At 45.1% G+C, this 25,628-nt stretch overlaps 1 protein-coding gene across 2 annotated transcripts in view; it reads right to left on the bottom strand.

The window, feature by feature from the left end:
- The window catches only part of LOC8025631 (uridine phosphorylase 1), a 71,381-nt gene that overhangs the window by 16,245 nt on the left and 29,508 nt on the right, over nt 1-25,628 (bottom strand). For both annotated transcript variants that reach the window (XM_029993357.4, XM_029993358.4), the window contains exons 2-6: nt 19,972-20,116; nt 18,151-18,312; nt 8,427-8,541; nt 6,769-6,839; nt 3,231-3,372 (exon numbers count right to left, since the gene is read on the bottom strand). In XM_029993357.4, the coding sequence (XP_029849217.2) occupies nt 3,231-3,372; nt 6,769-6,839; nt 8,427-8,541; nt 18,151-18,312; nt 19,972-20,116 (635 nt within the window). The remainder of the gene's footprint in view (nt 1-3,230; nt 3,373-6,768; nt 6,840-8,426; nt 8,542-18,150; nt 18,313-19,971; nt 20,117-25,628) is intronic.

Here is a 25,628-nt window from a genome sequence, read left to right on the forward strand (position 1 = left end):
ACGTTACCGAAGACTCAACAGCTGGTGTATTTTCGAGTATCGTCCTTCCGTGTCGGTCTCAGGCGGTTATGTGAACTTCATAAAGTCCAATTTATCGATGATAATAAAAATATACTTAATTCCTGTCTGAAGATTTGGCAGCATAAATAGAAGATCGTCACCTCAAAGATATATAAGTAAATGCACCTTTAAATTATCTGAAAGAAGTTCTGCAAATCTTTTCCGGCGCTTTTATCCTCAATAGACACGTTATAGGTGATTTGGAAAAGCTTTAAATAATGTTTTTTTTTATTTTGAAGCTAATTTAAATAACTATATGTGTTCCTCACGCATATATAACTTCTCAAATATATAGAAGTTTATTATCGCGTTTTTTATGAGTTTTTATTATCGCCTTTTTTTACTGGAACGAATGGTGGAACTATGACGATTGCACTTTTAAACTCTCCGAAAGTGTCCAATTAAGTAGGTTCCGAATTGAGTAGAGCATAAAATCCCACTTTGTTCTATTTAACAAAAATCATCAATTAACGAGGGTGATGCTTATTTGCAAATTAAATTGACCGACATTTTGTCAAGAGCAAACCTCAAGAACCAGGCTATGCCAGTTTATCCAATATAAGAAAATGTTCACATGGGTAAGCACTGTTTTAGGCCAGATTCGATCTCAGTACGAAGGTGCTCATAGGTTAGAGTGAACAATTTCAGCCACTCCTTTTTGCATGATTCGTCGCCCGCATCATGCTGCTGAGAGCAAACAATGCTAGTTAGAAAAACAAGCATTGCGATTGTCGCTTAGTGTTTCTATAAAATATAGACTGGAAGGACTTGTCCCGTGACTTTTGTGACATCTTGAAAATTATATTGCCTTGAGTTCAGTCGTCTCGTCATCATATATATATTGTGAAACGTATTCCATAAAACACATTTTATGGTGTATATGGCGACGAACTGCCCATTTCATGATTTTATTCACTGTAATGAATTCCTTAGTTCAAGGGTAAAACCACGAATCAACATCTATTACTGCGATACAAAGTTGTACCAATCACGGGTATTTTAGGCAACCTACTTCACTTCGCGAAAACATTTCGATTCAGGTACAATTTATGTGACTGGCAAACGAAGGGATGTTGAGTCGTATAAACACGACGTTTTGTATGTTAATGTAGATTTTCCTTTCTTGTTGTGTAGGTATAAATAACATAATTTTATAATTTTTGTACCTGAAAATAAAACTGGATTGAACAAACTATATATAAAAAAAGAAAACTATACACTGTAAACGACTTATTTTTCGTGGGCTCAATATTTCGCGATTTAGGTCAAAGCTGAAGTTTCGGAATAATTCGCGGGTTGTAATTTTCTCGACGCGGTGGAATCTCAATATAAATTTCAATCTGTTCACATTTTACCGAAATTCTTCGGGGACCCATTTTTCGCGGATTGTAGGCGATTCGCGAAATTCTCAAAAATAAGTCCTCGCAAAAATCAGATCGTTTACAGCAGTTAGTTTCACGGCATAAATAGTGCATATTGACAGAACAACGCGGAAAATATATTATCAATTTAGCGGTTCAAACCGGTTCGAACCGGTTCGAACCGGTTTGAACCATTATTTTTTGCACCCCGGAACTGAACCGGAACTGAACCGAAAGCCGTAAACCCGAACCCGAACCGAACCGATAAAAATATCGGTTCGACACTCTGCTCTCGACGCAATCAGACGTAAGCTTCCGTAACATAACTTAACGCAAGTGAACGGTGCTGTGTGAACCAACGTTGTGTGAACCGGTCTCAACGCGTGTTTGATAGGTTACAAATGCCAGGAATTAATTCGCAGCAGAATTCATTGAAAGTACAAAAATTGTTCCATCGCCTCTTTAAATGGCAACTCGGTTCAATGTTTTGGAATTCGGGATTACGACTGTTTTCCTCAACTAAGGCGACGTCCCTGAATTACACTTTTTCTTGATATTTTGTGTAGTTATATAGATATCACGGCTCAAAGTTTGGCTCTGGGCGTCTACTGCAAAACGGGAACCATTTGCTAGAAGCACGGCAACACTGATCCTCATGATGATTGAAAATCTGAAACTGGTTTGAACAACAAAAACTCGTGAAATAGAAAAAAAAAAAAAAAAGGACAGACAACGTCTTAAGACAACGTTTTGAGACGGTGTCTGTCCCTTTTTCTTTCTATTTCACGAGTTTCCGTTTTTCAAACCACAGTCTCAGGTTTTCAATAATCATGTATAACTCAAACCAGCTCGCCTGCACTTTAACGATTTTTTCACTGATCCTCAGCCGTAAAGCCGCGACTTGACGTCACGGGAGTGCTGCACCAGTGTTCCTTGCCTAAAAACTTACCCGCTTGCCGCCCGCTAAAGCGCAGCTGGTCGCGTCATCAACCTTTGAGTGCAGTATGCGGCTTCACTTTGACGTAATATTTCGGTGGTGACCATATTTCGTGCCACTAAAGTGATACCAGTCATTTATTAGGTTTCGTTTTCGACCGGAGCTGGTCTTTAGGATTACTTGAAGGGGCACTGAAGTCGATTCTGAGATCGTCCTTTTGCGGTGACAACTCAATCTAGACACCTTAAGCCTCCCAACAAACGCAAAATTACAATCGAGCGTAGCTTATTTCCTCGTTAAATACGTGTTCGAAAATCGCGACACGCCCTTTTTGGGAAGAATTTTTTCCGAGTGAAGTGGTCGACGAAGGGCGTTGTCGGCCATTTGTAAGCGATGGCTTCGTTCGCGGTGAAAAAGAAGTGTATCATCCAAATGTGTACCTATCAAACTCTCTTCGAAACGAGTTATAATAAAATCATTCAGAATCTGCGCGTAATGTAGAGCTTTATTTGGTCCACACAACGTAGTCCGTAAGGAAAAAGAGTCCACATGTTTACTCTCTTGCCCTGAGATGAATAGGCGGTTTTGTATTATAGGACTTGGTATATGTGGGAACTTACACCTTTTAAACAATGTAAGATCAAAAACAGCCTTTTTCAAAACTTACTTCGGTGTCCCTTTAAGCACACAAACCACCGAGAGGTCGCATAAGCGGGCGTGAACTCTTCAAAGTTTTAGCTTCAAATTAAAAAAAAAAAAGAAAAAAACTGACGGTTTGCGCTCGTTAGAAGGTCCGTGTCCACAAAAATAAACCGCGGTACAAGAACTGCCCCTTAACGCTTACAGTTCGCAGTGCATTTTGTATGGCGTACCTTCGTAGAAGTCGTTGGTGCACATGGTCTTCCCGGTAACCATGTTCAGTTCCGGCATAGCTTTGCGGCCCACGGCTACAATATCGTTGGCAAGCTTGTTGTCAATGACGGTGGGTCTTCGCACCAACTCCCCCAGTATATGCTGAAACAAAAACAAAACAATTGAGTGTCTTCAGGCGCTCTTCGATGTCTTGAGAATTTTTTTCAATAGGTCTATTCCATTAATACAAAACAAACCCCCCAAAAACAAGATATTAAATTTTCCATACTAAAGTATTTTAAGCATGGAACATCGCACTATAAGGACGGTACACGACACCCTGTAAAAATGCGAAACCTTAAACTGACCACAAAAAGTAGGTTCCCGATTGGTATCTAAAACATTGTTTTCAAAATAAAATAAACCTTAAACTCTTCCCTACAAGCTACCCGACGAAAAATGCATAGATTTTTGTTTCTTCTAGATTATGTTTAACACTAAGAAAGCAATGCATGTATGAGTAAATTTTTGTAATAGTGATGTCTCGTTAATGTGGACACCTCCCTTCCCCCAGAAATCGTCCATAACGTTAGTTGTCCATAATAACGAGACAAAACTGCAAGTATCTTCCAGGTTGTCTTTGGATTTTAGATCCTGGATTTTAGATCCTGGATTTTAGATCCTGGAGGCTACAACCAAAGTTGAAATTTTGGCCCCCTGACGCTTCTCGTTTCTTTTTTTTTTTTTGGCTAGTTAGCCTCGAAAGATTGAAAAATATTCGCGACTCCAGCAAAACGGACGCCGCCAAGCGGGAAAACCGGGAACCAGTCGGTCCAGGTCGCTCCGCGCCCCGCCGCGTCTCTGGTGGCTTTCGCGGACACGTGCTGTCGGCGCGGGGGCGAGCAATGTAATTTGACGAAGGTCCGAAAATTTCTTAAGTTTGCCTGAGTGTTCATTAGTGTGGTGAAGCCTCAATAGATTGTTTCTTTCCATCACGTGTTTGAAAGCCCGTTTACTCCGCAACACACGGTCGCGTGCTTTCAATTTGTTGGATGAGAAGGAATCACGGAGAAACGTTTTGATTTCTCGTCTGTCTCTAATCAAATTCAAAGTAACGACTGCTTGGTAACTGATAAGTGGTTTCTTTATAAGGATGTAGAACAGTGGACTGAGGTCGACAGCCGAAGTGTTTCACTGGAGGGAACACCAATGTTGCAGTCAAGTGAATGGGAAGGTTCGATAGCTACTTTCCTTGAGTTTGGTTGCGCACGATTAGCTTCAAGTTAATTTGAGCCACTAACGCCGGCCTGTGCGTTGGCTATTCATCTTGGCGGCTTTTTGCCGAAAAAGACCACATTGAAGGAGTTGGGCTAATTTCGCAATTACTTGATTCAGAAAACCTGCTCGCTGCATATGATTAATGAGGGAAATTATCTGCTTTCAAAAGGTGGGGGACGCGTCTCGCAAAGTTCGAAGCTGTCATGTCATTAGGATCTATCGCGCCTCCAATATTTATATTATAACCCCCGTCGAAGCCAGCAGCAATATACGTCTACATTGCTCAGGTTGACCGGCCACAAAAACTACTCATTTTATCCGTTCAGGATTCGAAGTCAAATTCAATGCAGAGAGGTCTGAGTGAATCTCCGATGAAGACTCTCCTCAGTTTGTCCGCATTCGTCTCCGTTCTACCGGCTAGAACCATTTGGCTAAGTTTAAGTAGTATCCCTCTGTCTGTCAAATATACTTTTATTCAGCAGTTCACCTAATAGTTAACTACGTTCATATTTCAACCCTAAGAATATACTAATATCGCTTTAGTGGGACCCCATAGTACGTAATATAATACATAATCCGCATATTCGTCAAAATGACTTCTCGATTGCTACTAAAATCTGAATTGAAATACGAGTATCAGCTGCTTAGTGAAGCGCCAGTGAGTTGACAGGCTCCTTGGCTCAAGAAGCGCTTGCTTAATTTTTGTAATTTTCCTGCAGCATGTGTTCCTGACCGAGCATAAGACTGGAGCTGTTTCTTGAAACGCGGACAGGCACAAAAGTTCAATTTCGCGGACAGATAAGTCGCATGGTCGAGGCATGCGAGTTAGCTAAAAATTACTTTCGGTGGAACAATTTTGTAGCCCTCGCCGCTTTCCTTAGATGATCAAAACTAATTAGAGTCTATTACCGTTTCTCCGGAGCCCACAGTTCCGGTTTTGATCGAAGTCTCCGAAACGAAAGTTTGACATGAAAAGAACAAAAAACACCGGCAAAACAAAGCTATGCTCGGCAAGTTTATGCGCACCGGCTACACTTAACTGTCTCAGTTCAAATACCCATAAAATTGGGCATTCAACAAAAGAAAATTTGTTAAATTGAATGCGCCACCCATTCAGGCGGTCCGGCCGAGCCGACGCGACCTGGACTCAGCCGCCATGTTTGTTTGGTGGTGGCGCCCCCTATACGTCGCTGGAGTCGCGAATATGTTGCAATCTGCATTAAGTTCTGTAGTGTGTTCACTCTGTACTTTATTTTTTTATTATTACCTTACTTAAGGCTTTTGCTGCTCTGCTTCCGTGTGTAACTATGACATTTTATGAAAGCAAATAAATAAATAAATAACAAAAACCGCAAGAGCCGGTTGCGCAACAGACACTCGTGCATTTCTTTTTCTACCAAGAAAGCGAAATTGAATTGTTGTTCATTTTAACTTAAATACAAAAAAAAAGAAAAGAAATACGCAGAAACGCGGATTGCGGGTATCCTCCATTTCTGATACCAATGAATCCGGAACCCACTTTTCAAGTAGACAATACTATAGGCCGGTGCAGATCACGCGGGGGGCGGTTAGGAATACAATGCGGAGCGCAAATTCGTCTGCTTCTTTGCAGGGGTTGTGGTGATGTCAGAAAGCCCCAAATAGAGTATAATGGGTAGACCTCAAGTCAACTTGCTTTGAGGTCTAATCACTATCTTTCACTCAGAGCCAATCAGAACTCGGCGTCTTTCTGACGTCACCGCAACGCTTGCGCAAGAAGCAGACGACTTGCTCTCCGCGAACTGTCGCCCAACTGGCATTGCTCGGGTATGCGGGTAGAGGCCGAGGGAGAGGAGGAAATGAGAGGGGACGTCAGACCTTCGAGCTCTGGTTGGAAGGTTTAGGGGGTAGAGGGAAAGGCTTGCCGCCTCTGCCTCTTTCCACTGTTTGAACACGAACGCCGGACGTCAGCGTCCGGCATTCGAACGCGAGACACTGCGCGAGGAGGGAGGCGGTGGGCAGAAAGAGAGGCAGCTAGCCTCTTCGTCTACACTCTAATCCTTCCAACCAGAGCTCGGCACTTTGACATCCCCGTCACGCTAGCCTCTCCTCCTCTCCCTCAGCTTCTACGCTTATTGTCTACTCTTTTGGTAGCGGCTAGAGGCTGTAGTTGGAAATTCCTGACCGCCAAGGGCAGGGTGTGAACCGTCACTCGTGCATTTATGTAGACGCACGAGATGATCCGATCGACCATTAAAAAAGTCAACCGAGAAATAAATTGACTATTGACTAAATACTCACCGTTTCAAGCTCTTCCCGGAGGGCTCCGTTCACAGCTCCCGTGCTTACGACAACTGATCCTGGCGGAATTGCTGGAAACCAATGCACGTTAGTGTTTCCTCGTTTTTTAATTCTGTTAATCCGAAGGGTGATCCCCAAGTTTTGCCTTTTAGGCTGTAACTTTTTTATTCCCCAGTGGCATTGAAAGATGTTATATTAAAATAAAGTTTAGAATCTCCTCTTTCCCCGGAGCGCATAACTTTCCAATATAGTCCGCACCGGGGGCGGTGCGCTTCCACTAACGGTGCACTACCCTCAGCATGTCGTCGTATAGATGATTGATGGCGGCTGTTGACGAGACGAGACCAACACCGCGCTCAAGGAGCTTCAATCCCAAGACGTTTTCACTCATTCACCTTGCAGCACGGACCTCGTGTCATCACTTTGGGCCGCTTTTATAGATAAAGGAACATCTGAAAGGTATGTGGTTTGCGTCCGACAACGAAATTACAGAATTACAGATGCAGTGCGCTGTTGGTGTCGGCCAAGGCCGCCCTCAATCATCTACGACGGCATGCGTAGAATAGTGCACCCGTAGAAGAAGTGAATCGCCGCCGGTGAGAACTGCAATAAATAGTGATGTGCTCCTGGGAAAGAGGAGATTCCAAAGTTCCCGGGAATGAAACATCTTTCAATTCCATCACCTAAGAAAAAAAGTTAAAGAATTACAGCCTAGGAGGCAAAACTTACTGATCAACCTCGTGTAGCATCCAATTTATTTTCGGAAATGTAATAAACTTAGTCTAAAGATATTCAGTCTCGTTCCAAGTACCTTTTTTACTCTCGATTTTGCTTTAGAAAAAAAAAAAAAGCTTACGTTCCTGTCAAACTTTTGGGCACGCAGAGTCAGTCCAGCCAATAATTTGTCTCGAGAATACTCGATACTCTCGATAGGAGTATTTGTTTAAGCACCAATTTTACGTCACGTGACCCCGAGGCCACACTAATAGGTCAACTCAGTTGCGAAACTACAGATTTTCTTTTTATAGAAACTTCGAACCATATTGTTCGAAGGGCCGCGGCTTTGGAAGCGACTGTTACGATAACAACTAGATACACTTCACAACAAAGAAGACATTGTTACGAGGATATGCGGCCAGCGGCAAAAGCCAAAGACACTTTTACTCAATGAGATAGAAAGGCTTTATGGAAGCCGGGACGTGCGCGCGGAGCCTGGCGCGCGATGGTCAGGCGCGCCGCTGCCCCACCATCGTAGTCGAATTTTTCGTCACAATATCTTAAAGCAGAGCCTCTAGATCGCGCATCACCAGCCACCAACGAATATGAGTTTTGCAGCACATCTTTGAAGCATAGCGGACACGGGCACGCTTTCGTGACGTCTATTCTGGTAGGTAAAGCGATTATGAAAACGTCGAGAGTAGTCGACATTGATTGGCGTTGCAAAATAAAGAATGCTGCCATATTTCAAAATAAAAAGACTGTTCGGTGTAGCGTCACCAAAGAAAAAACACGAAAATAATTGACTGGCGGAGTGATATGAACCCTTTGGAGGTGCATGCGGAACTGCTTTACGAACCTGTCACTGACTACGCCTTGTCACTCTTCCGTTTGTTACAGATTCGCAGGAAACCCCCCAAGTTGGAATTCGTCGCCCTTACCAATGCCGCCGCTGGTGCCGACCCGTATGAAGACAACGTTCTTGCAGTCCGCGTAGTGGACAAGCTTCAGAATCTCGTGCATCAGAATCGACAAGGATGGAGCTCCCATGCCGTGCTGCGGGTAGAAATGTGATGCATATAGAACGGGGCGTTAAAGAAATTCAAGAATTCAAAAAAGAGAAAAGAGAATTCGTCAACGCAATCCCGTACACCTAGAGTCTTAGATCTGTAGAAGCACAACCCCCTTACAAGAGCCAAACTATCAAGAAAAATATTTGCATTTTATAATTACACCTTTGAAAAATATAGCACCGGTCTAGAATTTGCTGTTCAGGACAGAAACAAAACGAATATGAATTTCCTAATTGAAGTGATTGATCGCTAATACTCTCAATGCTTGCAACAAGTACTAACCTTCTCGTCTGGGCTGAAGGAATCAACAGAAATATATAAATTTCTCTCCCACGTGTCCATGCTTGTCTAATCACGTGAGTGCGGTGTTTCTCTATTCGTACTATCCAACGGCTATATAAAAAATGCTGTTGCCTCACCAAACTGCCTCCTCTTGTCTGCCATACATGAAATTACTACACTCGCTGACAACTTTCTGTGGCTATGCAGTCAAAGCCATAAACGCGGCCTGTACGCTTACGCACCTTGAGCGCGGATCAAGGATGTGCACGCGCACTCATCATTTCTAAAATGTATGCCACAAAAAGCTGTCCTCGAGTATAGCTTAAAACCAGGCACTGGCTTCCACATCGCAGTTATTCTGCCCGGTCCGGTGTTTCCAGCAAATTTGAGTTCTGATACCCGTCACAGTAACTTCACACTTAAAAACAATACGGTTTTAGGAAACGGAAGAATTTTTTTTCGCCAAATTCAACATGATGGATTACCAGGACAAAGCAGATGACCAGTTCGGTTGCTCTGAATCACCCCTGCAGTGAAAACCCTTTGGAATAGTTTGCCCGAAATCTACTAGGTCGCATCTGCATCACTGGAAAGTGGAACTATTACGTGGGTCGCGTGAGGGAGGACTGTAGCGGCACGCTACAGCGAGTAAAGAAGACGAAGAACACCAGCTCGAGAAAAACACCATCACTTGCACGCGGGGGCTCGAGATGACAAGGCGAAGGGCTACGCAGTCCACGTTCCACGATCTTCAGATTTTGACTCTTTTGTAAATAATGTAAATATACGATTTGTTAGCAAATGAGAATATCCTTCTTGCTACAAACTGGTGACCCGAGACTCGGAACAAGCCCTCCTGCCCGACTAGTGGCTTCTATCAACCAGTGAGTTGTCTTGGAACATCTGCGCTCATTTGGAATGATGAGCGTCACTCAAGCTTCCGCGTCGTCGGGCGACCTAACAACGCCTGCGATCGCTGCGGTCAACTTCAAGTTACCGGAACTCTGGGCTGCCGATTCGGAACTCTGGTTCCTCACGATTGAATCGACGTTCCGAAAGAACAAGATAACATCGTCCTTGACGAAGTTCGACCACGTCATTTCCGCTCTGCCGCAGTCATCGGCAGCTGTCGTTCGGGACATCCTTCGCGCTCCACCAGAAGATCAGCCCTATGAATACTTGAAGAGTGAACTCATCCGACGAACAACAGAGTCGGAACACCGCAGGCTGCAGCAACTCCTGACGGCAGAAGAACTAGGTGACAGGAAGCCGACAGAGCTGCTACGACGCATGGAACAGCTTCTAGGAGATAAAGCACCGAACATGGAGACAACGATTCTCCGAGAGCTTTTTCTCCAGAGACTACCACAACCAGTCCGCATGATACTAAGCACATCGACCAACGACTCCACCGCCACGTTGGCTCGGATGGCAGACCAAATCATGGACGCGGGCTTTCCATCCATCTCCGCTGTGCAAACACATGACACTACACTCCATGCCGCACGACCATCGCCGGCCGTGGAGGACAAGATTGCCCAGCTGCTGTCTTCCAACTCTCGGATGGAAGCCAGGATGGACCAACTCACGCGAGAGCTCAAGGACCTCCGAATGCGTCACTCCCGATCCTCGAGCGCGAGTCGACGAACCAACGAAGAACGCCGCCGAAGCAAGTCTCCTGTAAAACACCAGGTCTGCTGGTACCACTACCGTCACGGAAATGATGCCAAGAAGTGCCAACCTCCGTGTACTTTCACGGGAAACGGCAAGGACGCACACCAGAGGCGGATGGTGTAGCCGGCCTGGAGTCCAACCGTCTTTTCTACGTAACCGACCGAACCACCAAGGTCCGGTACCTAGTAGACACGGGAGCCGAGATTTGCGTCGTTCCACCTACGCTGGAAGATCGACGGCATCGACAAGACATCCCGCCACTACATGCAGTGAATGGTTCACCAATTAAGACGTACGGACAAAAGTCAATCACTCTCGACATCGGCCTCAGACGGACGTTTCGGTGGGTTTTCTTAATCGCCGACGTTCTTCAACCTATCATAGGAGCCGACTTTCTCCGGCATTTTGCGCTCATGGTGGATGTAAAGCGAAGACTGCTTCACGACATTGAGACTCGCCTCACCGTGCAGGGAATATCCGCGAAGGGAGTCCAAGAGGCGCCCAGCCTCCCCCAAGTGGAGACAACCTCTAAATGGACGGATATCTTCGACGAATTCCCCGACGTGTTTCGTCCAACTTCAAGGGACGTACCGGTGAAACACACCGTGACCCACCATATTGAGAAGAAGGGACCTCCGGTGTTTGCTCGACCTAGACGCCTAGCTCCAGATCGCCTGCGGATAGCGAAGCAAGAATTTGAGCACAAGCTCGAGCTTGGCTACGTCCGGCTTTCTTCCAGCTCCTGGTCATCGGCCCTCCACATGGCCCCAAAGAAAAGCGGCGACTGGCGACCATGCGGAGATTACAGAGCCCTCAACCAGAGCACGGTCCCCGATCGCTATCCAATTCCCCACATACAGGATTTCACCGGCGCCTTGCATGGAGCAACCATCTTCAGTAAGGTGGACCTCGTGAAAGCGTACCACCAAATTCCTGTGGAACCGGCCGACGTTCCGAAGACCGCCATAATAACCCCATTCGGCATGTTCGAGTACTTGCGGATGCCGTTTGGTCTCCGCAATGCGGCCCAGACCTTCCAAAGGTTCATCGACCAAGTCCTACGCGGCCTGACCTTTACTTTCGCATACATGGACGACATCCTCATTTTCAGCGACAACCCGAAAGACCACGTAGACCACCTACGTCAGCTCTTCTCTCGCCTTGAAAACTATGGATTGATCGTCAACCCTGCAAAGTGCACATTCGGCGTCGAGGGCCTGGATTTCCTGGGCCATCGCGTCGACAGTCACGGCATACGGCCGCTGCCACAGCGAGTAGAAGCCATCCGCGAGTTAACGCAACCTCCTACAACAAAGAAACTCCGCGAGTTTCTCGGGCTCGTGAACTTCTACAGGCGCTTTGTTCCTCAGTGTGCTACGATCCTCCAGCCCCTGCATGACCTTTTGCAAGGAAAACCAAACAAGAACGCCGTTCTGACTTGGACACCAACTGCTGACGCAGCGTTTTCCGCCATCAAGGAGGAACTTGCAAAAGCTAAACTGCCGACCCATCCAAAAGCTGGAGCGCCAACATCAGTCATGGTAGACGCCTCTAACTCCGCCGTCGGAGCTGTCCTCCAGCAGAACATCAACGGAACATGGAAGCCATTGGCATTCTTCTCGAAGAAGCTGTCAACCACTGAGTGCCGCTACAACACTTTCGGAAGGGAACTACTCGGAGTCTACCTTGCCATCAGACACTTCCGCTACTACCTCGAGGGACGGACATTTTTTGTGATGACTGATCACAAGCCGCTAACGTATGCTTTAACATCTAGCAGTGAATCGCACACGCCAAGAGAGATACGGCAAATGGCTTACGTCATGGAGTTCACGACGGACATCCGCTTTGTACCAGGCAAAGACAACTCCGTAGCAGACGCACTCTCTCGAATTGGTGTGAACACCTGCTCTACCGAACGGAACGCTGTCGACTACGAAGAACTAGCAGCAGCGCAGAGCACGGATACAACATTACTACATTTGCGGGAAACAACGTCACTGAACCTACAAGACATAAAGATTCCGGAATGCAAAGCAACATTGGTCTGCGATGTGTCGACAGGACAACCAAGACCATATGTCCCCGAGAAGTTCCGGAAGCCTATTTTTGAAGCAATCCACTCACTTTCACACCCAGGAATTCGAGCCACACAACATCTCATAACTGCTCGATTCATATGGCCTAAGATCAACGCCGACATCCGCAATTGGACACGCACGAGCGTGCAATGCCAGCGCGCGAAAGTGGGTCGGCACACGACTACACCGTTCGGCAAGTTTTCACCTCCCGATGGTCGTTTCAGCAACATCCACCTCGACATAGTGGGACCACTCCCGCCAGCAGACGATTGCCGGTACATTTTGACCTGCATCGACCGCTTCACGAGGTGGCCTGAAGCAACACCGATCAAATCGATAGCAGCAGAAGCTGTAGCACGGGCCTTCGTCAGCATGTGGGTCAGCCGTTTTGGAACACCAACCACCATCACAACAGACCGAGGGAGACAGTTCGGGTCTACACTGTTCCAGAACCTCTCGCGGATCCTAGGTACAAAGCATATTCACACTACATCCTATCACCCCATCTCCAACGGAATGGTGGAACGGTTTCACAGACAGCTAAAGGCCAGTTTGAAGACGAAAGATACAGCCGCGCCTTGGACGGAAACTCTACCACTTGTCATGCTTGGAATACGCACGTCCCTAAAAAGTGACCTGGGATGCAGTACAGCAGAAATGGTGTACGGCACGCCTCTACGCATCCCTGGTGAGTTTCTAACACCTACCACCAACACCGAAACCACCACAGCAGAGGACTACGCAAGCCGTCTACGTTCCTCATTCGAGAAACTACGACCTGTGCCCACACGACAGCGGAACTCTCGCAAGGTGTTCCTCAGCCCGGAACTGTCACGCTGCACCCACGTGTTCATACGCACAGACGCCGTGAAACGACCGCTGCAGAACCCATATGAAGGACCATTTAAAGTTCTAAAACGCGCCGACAAGTACTTCACCGTGCTCGTGAAAGGACGTGAAGATACAATTTCACTCGACAGGATAAAACCAGCTCATCTCGAGCAACCCCAAGCACACACAACTCCAACCCTAGTACGACGAGTACACTTCAAAGGAGCACCTGATCGCTCGTCTCCTCCACCTCCTCGCTAGGGGGGGGAGTACCTGTAGCGGCACGCTACAGCGAGTAAAGAAGACGAAGAACACCAGCTCGAGAAAAACACCATCACTTACACGCGGGGGCTCGAGATGACAAGGCGAAGGGCTACGCAGTCCACGTTCCACGATCTTCAGATTTTGACTCTTTTGTAAATAATGTAAATATACGATTTGTTAGCAAATGAGAATATCCTTCTTGCTACAGGACCAATAGACCGATCTCACAAGGAGTTTCACGACGCCACCGCTGCCGTGGTGCATTCTGGTAACTGTAGTTCTCCCCAGTGTTCTGGCCGCGTCAAGGCGCGTTGTACGTCCGGTGTTTGGGAATTTTCAGGTTAGCACGAAACTTTTAGTCAGCCGTTTACTCACGGTTTTTAATGGGTGTCTTCTTCCGTTCTGTGTCAAGGTGCTACAATAACAGCACCAGGCAAAACGGCATCGGATTTTATGTCTTCCCGGAAGAAAGCAGCCCACGAAAAAAGTGTCTAAAACAGGTAAAGGGAGCGGTAGAAGAGCGGCAGGAAAAAACGTTTTTAGATTTGTTTCGTTATTTGATTCATAATTTATATTCACCCCATTGCACGATAACTAAAGAGTGTAAGCTTACACAGGGCATGAGACGTAGTAGGGCGTACCAAAGTGTTCCGTAAGTTAGAATCTTTCAGAGCACTCGCTCCGTAGCGGTATATCCGTTGGTCTATCTCAACCGGAACTTCCACACTGCCTTGCGGCGACCGTTTTTAATACAATGTTTGCTTGATGCATTTTGGTGGTTATAACTGTTATTGACACGACATGTTTTGAGCACAACTGTGCTTCAAAAAATCAGTACAATCACCGAAGAAAGAGCAGCGATTCTCGGTACGTATATATATATATATATATGTAACTTGAAATACAACGACTTTCTCAATATCAGACTTAATTTTTTTTTAGTGGGCTATTATGCCACAACCTGATTTGGCTGGCGTTACTGATACATTCTGCATTAACACCAATCGACACAGCGGAAAAAACATTCTCCGTCGGTCAGCTCTTACCGTTCGGAGCTTGAGCAAACCAAATAAAATTGAATAGAAACTGTACACAAGAGCTCATCTCTACCCGAAGTTCTCAGGCATCTCTCATGGTTACGTTTCATTTTGACAAATGCGAGCTGTTACGGCTCGTCAGGCAGGTTCTTTTTGTAGATCGTTTCTTTGGTTACAGGCTTCCCCCCGCAGTTCTAATGTACCCTGTCGCAAAGGCCCTCAACCAGAATAGAACGAGTTTTAGAAAACTATCGCTCTCCGAGAATGTCTATTGAGCTCGTTTTACTTCATTGTCGCATAAAAGTTATGCCCAAGCCTGCGCACTACAGAGCTCAGTATTTCACCGACACATTTGACGCTGTTCCGCGGTGCTACACCGAGCCGATGGTCCCTCGAATTTTGTGCTTTTTCACGTTGAGGTAGATATTCACTTGCTTTCAAGTTTATTGAGACGTAGGAGCACCCGGAGTGGTCGAGGGAGTAGTGGCCTCGTTGTTTTTGCCGCTGTTGCAGTAAGACCACCGCGTGAACGCAGTGGGTTCACGCGCGTTCACGAAGGCGAAGAAGCGGACGACGACGAAGCAGACGGCAAAGCGATTCTAAAGCGATAAGACAACGGAAACTGTTTTTTTTTTTGCGCCTGATGACAAACTAAGGCATCACAAACAACACAATCTAAGAAAGTACTGATATGTAGGGGAATCCAAGCTAACACCAGGGCTTCCCAAACTATGATGTACGCCCACATGAGCCCTTTTCAGCCGGGAAGCCGGAGAGCGATGACTACAAGTAGCATGGCGGCTGCAATACTTCCGGAATGCGCGCGCCTGCGCAGTTCGCTTGGCGGCATCGGTCTATTCGGGACGTTTCAACTCCTCAGCTGTCCGATCTGAACCCGCTGATATTTAAAGAACGATGGCCACCGGGGCTATTTTGATCGGAGCGTTTCCGGCTGTCTCGGCGTCTAAATTTCGGGGCTCGTTTCTCAAGTGTCGTGCAACCTGAATAAATCTGTCACATTCAGATCGCTTAAGTTATATATCAACTTTATAGCTTCAAATAAACTATCGGTTATATTTTTTTTTACATTGATTTATCTGATAGAATGGTATATATCGTGCAAACAATATTTCGTATTTCCTAAAATTCTGAGTCTCAAAACACGAACTCTACGCATTTGTGTACCCCTCTCCAATGTCATTGAAGGGCACCTTGTAGGTTTTTGGTCACCACGTTCAACGTGGCTAACACAGCGACACGCAGGCAACATTGTATAATTCCAGGAATGAATATAATGCTGACATATAGCTCGCCCTCACTACTCTATCGAGTTGATGCTCATCTACACTACCATATAACTAACCTTCTTGCGCATCAATGCTTATAAAATAACTTAACTAAAATGGAAACAAACAAAATTTATAAAGATTTCAGAATCTTTATGTGCCGTAACTTTCTTCGTGACTAGCCTTCTTTAGGTTGTATGGATGCAGTTTTATGTCTGTCATATTAAGTACTTTGTGTTTCGCCCAAAAAATAACATATTTTGTTTTTAAAATATTTAAATCTAGCCGATTCAAGGAGCCTTGTCGATGATTTATTTAACCAATTATTCGATGAACTGGAAAGAGTCGAAGATTATTATGAAAGGAAAAGCACAAGAACATTCGAGTCGTCTGCAAACAATTGAATTTCCGCGCACTACCACGTAGTAACTATATTAATAACAGAAACAAAAATAAAAAAATCAATAAAATAATTAATTGCAGAAAACAATTGTTATTTGTACGACATCTTGTAATCTCTGAGATGGGGAACGATAAAAAAAAAACGGACGAACACAACAAAATTTTAAACGCAGCTGAATTTTATTGATAGGAGCATACCAATAAATAGACTTTCAAACAAAAGGAAAAGTGAAATGGCAAAAAAAAGAAGAACTCAAAAGCAAAAACAAAACAGGCAACGCGTTCACCCCAGACAGCCTGAGCCACTCCACGGCTCCAAACACTTTCAGAAAAGGAGCCGACCACCCGAACAACAAACCCAAGGTCAACACACATGGCGACCTCCAAAGCGCTACAGCCTAAGCTCTATTTCCTATTCCAAAATAGGAAATAGGTAGGAAAGTAGGAAATGGAGTAGGAAATAGAGCTTAGGCTGTAGCGCTTTCGAGGTCACCATGTGTGTTGACCTTAGGTTTGTTGTTGTTCAGGTGGTCGGCTCCTTTTTTTAAAGTGTTTGGAGCCGTGGAGTGGATCAGGCTGTCTGGGGTGAACGCGTTGCCTGTCTTGTTTTTGCTTTTGAGTTCTTCTTTTTTTGCCCTTTCTCTTTTCCTTTTGTGAGAAACTCTATTAGTGGTAGCCAAGGCAATTGCGTTTTCTTTTTGTCGGTAACATGAAAGGGGCAATGTAACAATTTTTGTGCATTGCGCAAATACCGCTCAGAACTAATCCCTGACGTTTATGACTTATGAAACATGAGATCGTTTTTCACCACATGCAATAGAAGTTGCAAAAAGAAAGTAAAGAAAAACGAGCAGCGTTCACCCCATCGACTTGCAGTCAGAACAAGAGGCCACGTGGTATGGAGCCGATTATATGCCGTCAATGTTATCATAGCCACGCGCTGGAGTTGGCAAGGCACAGGACACGCGCCAAGTTCCAGACATTGTTACTGTTCGGCTATTGTCGTCATTGCAGCGATTGGACACGGGCCACAACTCGAATGCTTGTCGAGCAATCGCATGCAAATATCGTCCCCCCAGCTACGTGAACAAGTTTTGCGAAAAAAAGACTGAAAGAAAACGCTTGTTTTTATCTTTAAAATTCTACCACTACAAAACAGTTTCTTGGCCAGTGGTCTTGCGTGCGGCTATCCTTGAGTCCCACTAGTGCCAGTAAGCTCGTGTAAAGTGAAAAACACCCAAAGCGAATCTTACTGCTCGGCCCCTTTAATCAACGACCAAAATCTCTATACGCCAAACTCATCTTTGTGGCGTGACGCCAAAGCGATGTTCTAGCTCGGAACAGAGGATACTCAGATGGCTCACTCTTTCCAAAACGTGTTTCTGCTCATGCGCAGTGCCCCCAATTACTGTGGGAAAACGCGCTTGCTTCCAATCATTAAGTTGGTGGATATACAGACCGTGACCCCTTTTATACAATTTTTCCAGCTTTATTCTTAAAAAAAAAAAAAAATAATAAAAAAGTTGGTCGTTTAAAACTACAAGGGTAGTAAAAAGTCCTCATTCGGTGCACCGACGTAGGAGGGCCCGCCAATATACATTCCAAGCAAAAACAGAAAAATACACACGCACACACACGCACACACACAGATGTCATGTTGGTGTTAGCAGTGTACACACACCGAATCAGGTCATCCCACAAAAGAGGTGAGAACAGTGCCGAGCTGGATGCTTACGCTGACAGATAGAACGGGTCCGATCTTGTACATGGAGTACCGGTAGGAGTAGTGGCTGATGTCATAAAGGTCCGCTCCCGTAGGCAGCTTGACGCCCAGAAACTGCTTGGCAAAGTGCGCGAACTGCTGCATGCGGGTCGGAGTGCCTCCCATGCAGATGAACTGCAAGGTCGATGACAGCCGGCAAAACGTGTCAACCACGAATGAACCACGTACATAAGCACCGAGCGAAAGGAGAATCAAATCGGTCTCGTTCAAGTTAAGGGTTTCTTTGATAGCGAGAGCGTTAAGGAGCTCGTGTCACAAACAAAAAATCGGCGACATGGCAAAACGAAAAAAAGCCGGCGTCGGTGGCGTTCCGCGAAACTCTTGATTGGTTCATAGGTTCATGACGCCACAGCCACATGACCTAGCGCGGGTATTTCAAGCAACCCACAAAGGTAACGTAAAACGTTACGTTCCGCGTGGAATGAAAGTGATTAAAAACCTGACATGTAAAGCGAATTAAAGGTCATCATATGTTTAAAATGTTTACAGTGATGATGAAATTAACTCATTTGCCTCAAAGACAAAATTCAAAGCTTGGGTGCAAGCGAGGGTTTCTGTGTCGCGTTCCCCTCTTAAAAATGCGAGGCTTAGGTGTCCTCCAAGTTTTTTCAGATATAATATATATATAGTGCTAAGGTTTCGTAAACAAATAACATGTTTCCATAGATGTTTAATGCAGCGGGTAACGTGTCAGTGTAACACGCTAAGTTCAGCGGACTTAAGTCACAGTAAAAGTTGACGGGAATTGTTTACCCGCTAAATTTGGCGGTAAAATTGAACTGGTGTATAGTTATACCCTCTTTGTGTTTTCGCCTATAAATTGACTGCAAAAACGTTCACTGCTCACTTTGGAGGAAGGAGACTTCTTGTCCGATCAATTTACCGTCATTCAGTTTAACTCACCAGCTAAAAAAGATGTGCTAATTAAACACCCAGAGCAGGTCAAAACACGCTGCACCTTTTGTATCTCGCGACTTCGAGCGTAGGATTGATATAAACTTTTTTGTGTGTTCGATATACTTAGAGAGAAGACGTCAATTTTATAGATGCTGTATTTAGAGAGAGCTGGCCTCCAAAACAGTTTGCAAGTAATAACAATCAACAGGCATGGCGAAGTACAATTCACAACAACAAAAATATGGCATCTTTCTGTTCATACTAAAACCATAGCTTCTACCTAAAGACCTGCACCGCAACTCCGGGTGGTTCGGAAAAAAATGAGGCTACTAGAATATCTTAATACGCGCACCGTCGTTTACAAAAAAAATATTCGAGGACGTTTAAGCTTTGGCTTTAAGCGTGGAAGGAAATAGCGTTATTGAGCCCCGATCGCAAAGCCTTTTCATATACACCGGCGCTCGTTTCCAAGCCGTGCAAATGTGTACGCATGGCCTAGTCGGTATCGTCACGTGTCACGTGACGTCCCACGTGACATCACAACAGCCACGTGACGCATTTTCGGCAAATTTGGAAGGAAATCTTTCCGGTGAATTTCGCCGCAAAGTTTTCCGCTAAATTTACCGAAAAACGTTCTCACCAAATTTTGAAGGTCGATAGCGTCATGACGTCACCCGTGTGACGTACCACGTGGCTGTGATGTCATGACTTTATCGACCAATCAGGATTTTGCCGTCCCACCGATGCCAACGCCGGATTTTCTGCGACACGTGCTAATTAACGCTAGCGCGCTAAAGGCAACGACCTAAAAGCATGATGATGAACGATGATGATTGGTGGGTGCGACGATTCCACGTATGGTGATGATGGTGGTACCTTGAGGTCGCCGAACATCTCCTTTAGGTCGTGGGTGGCGGTGCCCAGGGCCAAGTGATACAAGTGGTCGCTCCCCATGTGCTTCAGGTGCGGGTTGTGCAGCAGGACTCGACCGTCCTTGGATGGCTCCTGGGCTCCGCCGCATCTGCGAGGTCACAGACCCGTGTCACCCAATTGGCTCACTCTCTCGCCATGCATGCGCATAATACTTTATTTTTTTTTGTTGAAAATACACCACATAAAAGGGCCTTACCAACAATAAAAAATATTTAAGATTAAAGGTCGGTATTTTTTTTTTCTTTCGACACGAAGACCACCGCCGGAGAACGGCCTGCTCTGGCCACATCTCTCGCTCCTCTGTGTTGTTCAGTCAGCTGCAATGACGACCTACAACTTGGAATATCCGAGGAGTCGTAAGCCTCCACAGGTGCGTCGACGTAAAATAAAAGTAAAAATTTTTATAGGACCTAATTTTTAAGACGAAGGTATGTTCGACTTAATGGAAGCTGGAAGCTCGAACCTGTGGTCACGCGGAGTGAAACAAACGAACCGAGGTCCGACGTTTCTGTTGACACGTTCCTCTGGGCACTTCTCTGGTATACGTTCGATTAACTTCACTTTGATGAGTAGTTGTACAACCTTGTTGATGACCTCTCCTGGCGCTTTACATGTGCACCACGGTACAAACAGAAAAATATATATTTATTTCTTTAGGGTATCACAGATCTCTATGTATAATATAAAGGCTACATGAACATAATTTTTTTTTATATAACCTGGCTAGAGCTAAAACGTTTTTAATTATTCATTCCTACCGCGACTAGTATCCGTCGCTGTTATTCTTGGGGTGTCACGACTCTTGGTGTATCCGGTAACTCATGCCGTTAGAAAAACTATACAAGCCAGTAACATTTCACGGTCCTGTTAAATTCATTGTGAGAGTAAGAGTTCCGACCCGCAGCCTTGTGCTTTGCAAGCAATCTGGTGGCAAGGCCATCTTTAGACTTCAAAGCTTGTCCTCTGAATTCCGAAGGGAATAAGAACATCTTTTGATTGCTACCCTGAGCTCCGCCCTGATAATAAGAACAAACACTCACGATGATAACGATTATCGTAAGCGTGTCCGTGATACCTCCAACGTTTGCTTTATGGAGAAAACCATGCTTGTGTGTCAAGGATATCTTCGCGATAAGCAAAACTAATACACGACTGCACCGATACCTGCTTGCTTGCTTAAGATACCCACAGAATCGCGTGACAATGCTATTTGTTACACAGTTCTGATAAGCACGAGGAGTGGACATGGCAGATTTGCCTAGATTGCCCAAGTGCACACTAAACGTTTTACAACGAAGCGTACATTAAAATAGTGTTCCAGAGATTTACAACGATATCTAAATATTTTTATAATATTTATTTCAAGTAAAACACCCTTTATAATCGTAAAGTAGGGTGCTGCTACGTGGACTCCGCAAGAGTTCTTTCTCTCTCCGCTGTTGTGGGGAATATCTATTGCTTTTTGAAGGGCGTAGAAAGGATATAGAAAAAAGTGCTGCGTTGCAAGTTGGGCGAAGCGACACATGCCTGCTACAAATTCGGAAGGTGGTTTTAAAAGCTATGCTCACTCATTACTGTTTCCGGGAAAAAGGCTTTTTTCTGAGTGAAATGCCTTGAAAAACGAGACAGTGCTTCCTTTTTAGAGCGCAGCTCTTAGGGTACCGTTTCCAGCCTGAGCGGCGTCAACGTCGCCGTCGGCGTAACCGGAGGGGGGGGGGGTCATGTGACCCCCCCGAGGTGACGTGACCCCCCCCCCCCCCGAAATCACGTAACCCCCCCCTCCCCCCGAGGTCACGTGACCCCCCCCCCCCCCCGAGGTCACGTGACTACCCGCAGGTCACGTGACCCCCGTTTGCAAGTCCGGCTTCAGGGCGCTGCCATCTTGCCTGTCTGGGGTGCGCTTGGACCAGTCATAATCCGATTACGAAGCCTTGCTAAGGCGTCGTAATCGGATTATGGCCGCTCCCGAGAGCGCACCCCACTGAGGAAGATGGCGGCGCCCTGAGACCGGACTTGCAAACGTGCGCTCCAATTCGGCGTTACAGGGATTCGTAAACGGCTTTCATTTTGGCCCGTTGTTAAATTGTATACCAGACAATAGTATGGCACGGGCCTGGACCCCGAGCGCATTAGGAAGCTTCTGATATGGCCTCAGTAAATTGGGTATCGTCCGCTCTATTGTACCCCCCCCCCCCCCCCCCCCCCCCATAGATTATGTTTAGAATTAACGAGGGCTCGCATGTCTCCCATCTCGTAGAAGACGCAAGATGCATCCACCGCGATATGGGAAGGCGAGCCGCCGATAACGGTTTACCTTTTCGATGCCCAGTATTGCTCAGGAGCAACAACTCAAGAATGATTTAATTTCTCCTACACCATGCCCGCCTCAATAAATTTAACACACTCTGTCGCGAGGACGATGATACCTGCGCTTAGCGGTGAAGAATCGAATTGGATCGTCAAAACAGATCACTTGTCCTTTAAAGCCAAAGCTAACAGAGAATGGGAGTTATGATGGCGTACACGAATGACGTCGAAACTCTGAGAAAAAAAACTGGCGCAAATACTACAAATCCAGTCACAAGTGTCTCTATAGGTCGTAACTGATTTCAGTCATGGGACGTAAACTAATGCTGCAAATGCTCAATGTTACTTACAATCAACATTTCGATTTTTGTTTCTCGTGCGAAATTTTAGCGAAATGCTACATATTTGTAACCTTAATAATCCTTGAGGCGGTCACCCTCGAATAAGCACCTTTCAACTGTCGAATATACAAGGCGGTGGTGCAGTCAACAGGGTATTTATTGACTGACGAATACCCTATTTACAGTATCCTAATTCCCCTTTAGCTCCTTTAGCTAAGGCAACGTTAGGGAAGGCTGCGAATCAGTTCGCGATAAACCGCGCGTGGCGTGTGCACGCGACCCTAGAACGCGGGCTGATTCGCCGATTGCAAAGGGACCTATATGTTAAAGGGACCTTTATGCTGACCGCTTGATGCCGTATTGCTGAGCTTACTGAAAGTACAAATATTGTTGCATTATCTGAAAGAGCTATGCAGCAATTTTCGTACTCTTAGTAAATACCGCATTTCTGAATTTTTTTTCTCTCCATGCACTGGCAGCAAGGTAAAAAAAAAATCACGACTTAAAAAAAAAAAATCAGATCTATTTTATTTTGATTAGTTTTCTTTTTTAATTTAAATAAAATTTATCTTGTTTAAAATATAATACTTCAATTTTAAACACTGTAGTTATAAAATAGTGATTTTTATCTCTAGATGTTTTTTATATGGCAGATTGATTGATCAGTCCGTCTGATAACTGAATGCAATGCAATTTCTCTAAATTTCTATTTTTGCGGGAAAGGTTCGAGGCAAATCATCGTTGTAAAACCAGACGTATCTAAATCATAATTTAAATCATGATTTAATTTATGATACAAAACGTTATTTAAATCATGATTTAAATTATGCTTTGAATTATTCCGATTGTCATTCTACATCGTAAAAATCAGTTGCAGAAAAAAATTTGGAAAAATCGAACACAGTTCACCATCCCCAACTTTGTGGGACATCAAAGTCTCGGCGTGTACACTAAAATGAGAATTTCAACTAAACAACAACAAACATCGCAATTTTTCCGAAAAGTGTTTTACACTAACAGTCAAAAAATGCCAATGAGCGTAATTAAACTTTTTGGCGCGTAAAATTTTTATTCCACTGCTCCAAATATTTACTTTGCATTAAATTCTACGTGCCCCGTTCACAAGGTATGTAGATGGTTGAGCGTGTTGGTTATTAATTTACGATAAAAAAGGAGGGACATTAAAGACAAACAGACAAGACAGGCTTGTCTGTTTGTCTTAAATGTCCCTCTTTCCTTATCGTAAAATAAACCCGTTCACAAGATTATGCATTTCTGCTTTTCATGACAATCTTAATATTCTCGAGGACTATAATTGCCTGGGTATCAATAAACGCCAAACAATTATAACGTTTATATTTCCATGAAAATTTTGTATTCCACGGAATGTCCCAGAAAGTTGGCCATGTCCCTAAACTTGGAACGTGAACAACTTGCCACGTTATCTGGAGCCGCTTATATAAAGCCGATGTCCACCATAGCCACGCGCTGGGGTTGGCAAAGTACAGGATACGCTCAGTGTTCCACACATTGTAAAGGGTCGCCTGTGCCCGTCATCGAGCCATTGGACAGGAGCCAATACCCGAATGCATGTCGAGGCACTGATTGTAACGAGCCTATGCGGAGAGAAAGTCGTCATGCTTCTAACGCAGGAGTTCTGGTGACGTCAGAACGATGCCGAGCTCTGATTGGCTTTCAGGTCTACCGACTATTTCTTTTTTACAATCGGTCAATAGGAGCTCCGCGTAACCCCTGTGCAAAAAGCAGACGAACTTGTGGTCCGCATATCGTTGCACGGTCCCTTTGAAGACCCTAGGCTATTAGCCCCGAGAAGTTCGCGTGGCGCCCCCTTACGGCGAACTGGGGTGACGTCACGGCGAGGAGAGAATTTTTCCCCGACTCGCCCCGCTCGCCCTGTGGAGGCTGTGACTACGCTAGCTGTCGGCGCGCTCGTTTCTATTTAATTTTTTTTTTGCGTGTTTTTCGTAGGAAGTGTAAATTTTTATATGTGCCTTTATTGAGATATGGCCTGTAGCTACAGGCGAAACGTCAACCAACATTTTAAGCATGGTTGACAAGTCAGGCAACGCATGAATCACAGCTGGTATATGAAAATAAAGAAGTATGACCACAATTGCAGGAGCATCACTGTAGATTTACATTCCGCGCAATAAATGCTGCTGAGTGTTCTCAATGAATTGGCAGGTTATGCATACTATTTTTTTTTGTATTTGTTTTTAAACAAGATCGCCGAAGCAGAAAAGCTGCAAGCTGCTCGAGCAACATGCTAAATACAGTCTGAGCCATGACAAGAGAATCACAAGTAAGACAGCCCAAGTGCAGGGGCAAAGTAAAAAAAAAACGAAAAAACAAGGAACATTTATTTTATACATTGCTCGCATTTGACCTTTGCTGGATTCGGATAGTATTTCAATGGACTACACGGGTGGTATCTGTGAACTTGTTTATATCAACCCTCAAGTAATGCATCACAAACGTAAGCGAACGTGTCTAGCTCGTTATCAGTCCCTTAAGCCCTAAAATTGAAATTTTACTTAAATCGAATTGTCCTGAAGCTAAAATACCAGAAGCTTTTCTCACGCAGACTGTCGCCCTTCACAGGCTCCACATTTTCCGCTACTAGTGCTGCATCTACCACTGGACAGACGTTCGAATGCTTGCTTTTACTCCTGTTTTCCTCTGTTGTCAGAGTGTTCAGCTGTACGCAGTTTGGAGGCTGAGGAAGCTTTTGGGGACCTGCAGCAGTGTCTCTTTTAATTGGAAATAGGACAATGGACCTTTTCCGAGAAGCGTTCTGCGCACGCGCGAGCGCCTGATGCCAAGCGGTGGAAGTCGGAACGAAAAATCGAGGAAATTCGGAAGGAGGCGGTATATCAGCGAGTAGAACACGTAACTGCAGCATATATATAATTGTGTTACACACAAAAAGAA

This window comes from Ixodes scapularis, unplaced genomic scaffold (assembly GCF_016920785.2).
Source record: "Ixodes scapularis isolate PalLabHiFi unplaced genomic scaffold, ASM1692078v2 PGA_scaffold0__279_contigs__length_252992795, whole genome shotgun sequence".
NCBI classification, from domain to species: domain Eukaryota; kingdom Metazoa; phylum Arthropoda; class Arachnida; order Ixodida; family Ixodidae; genus Ixodes; species Ixodes scapularis.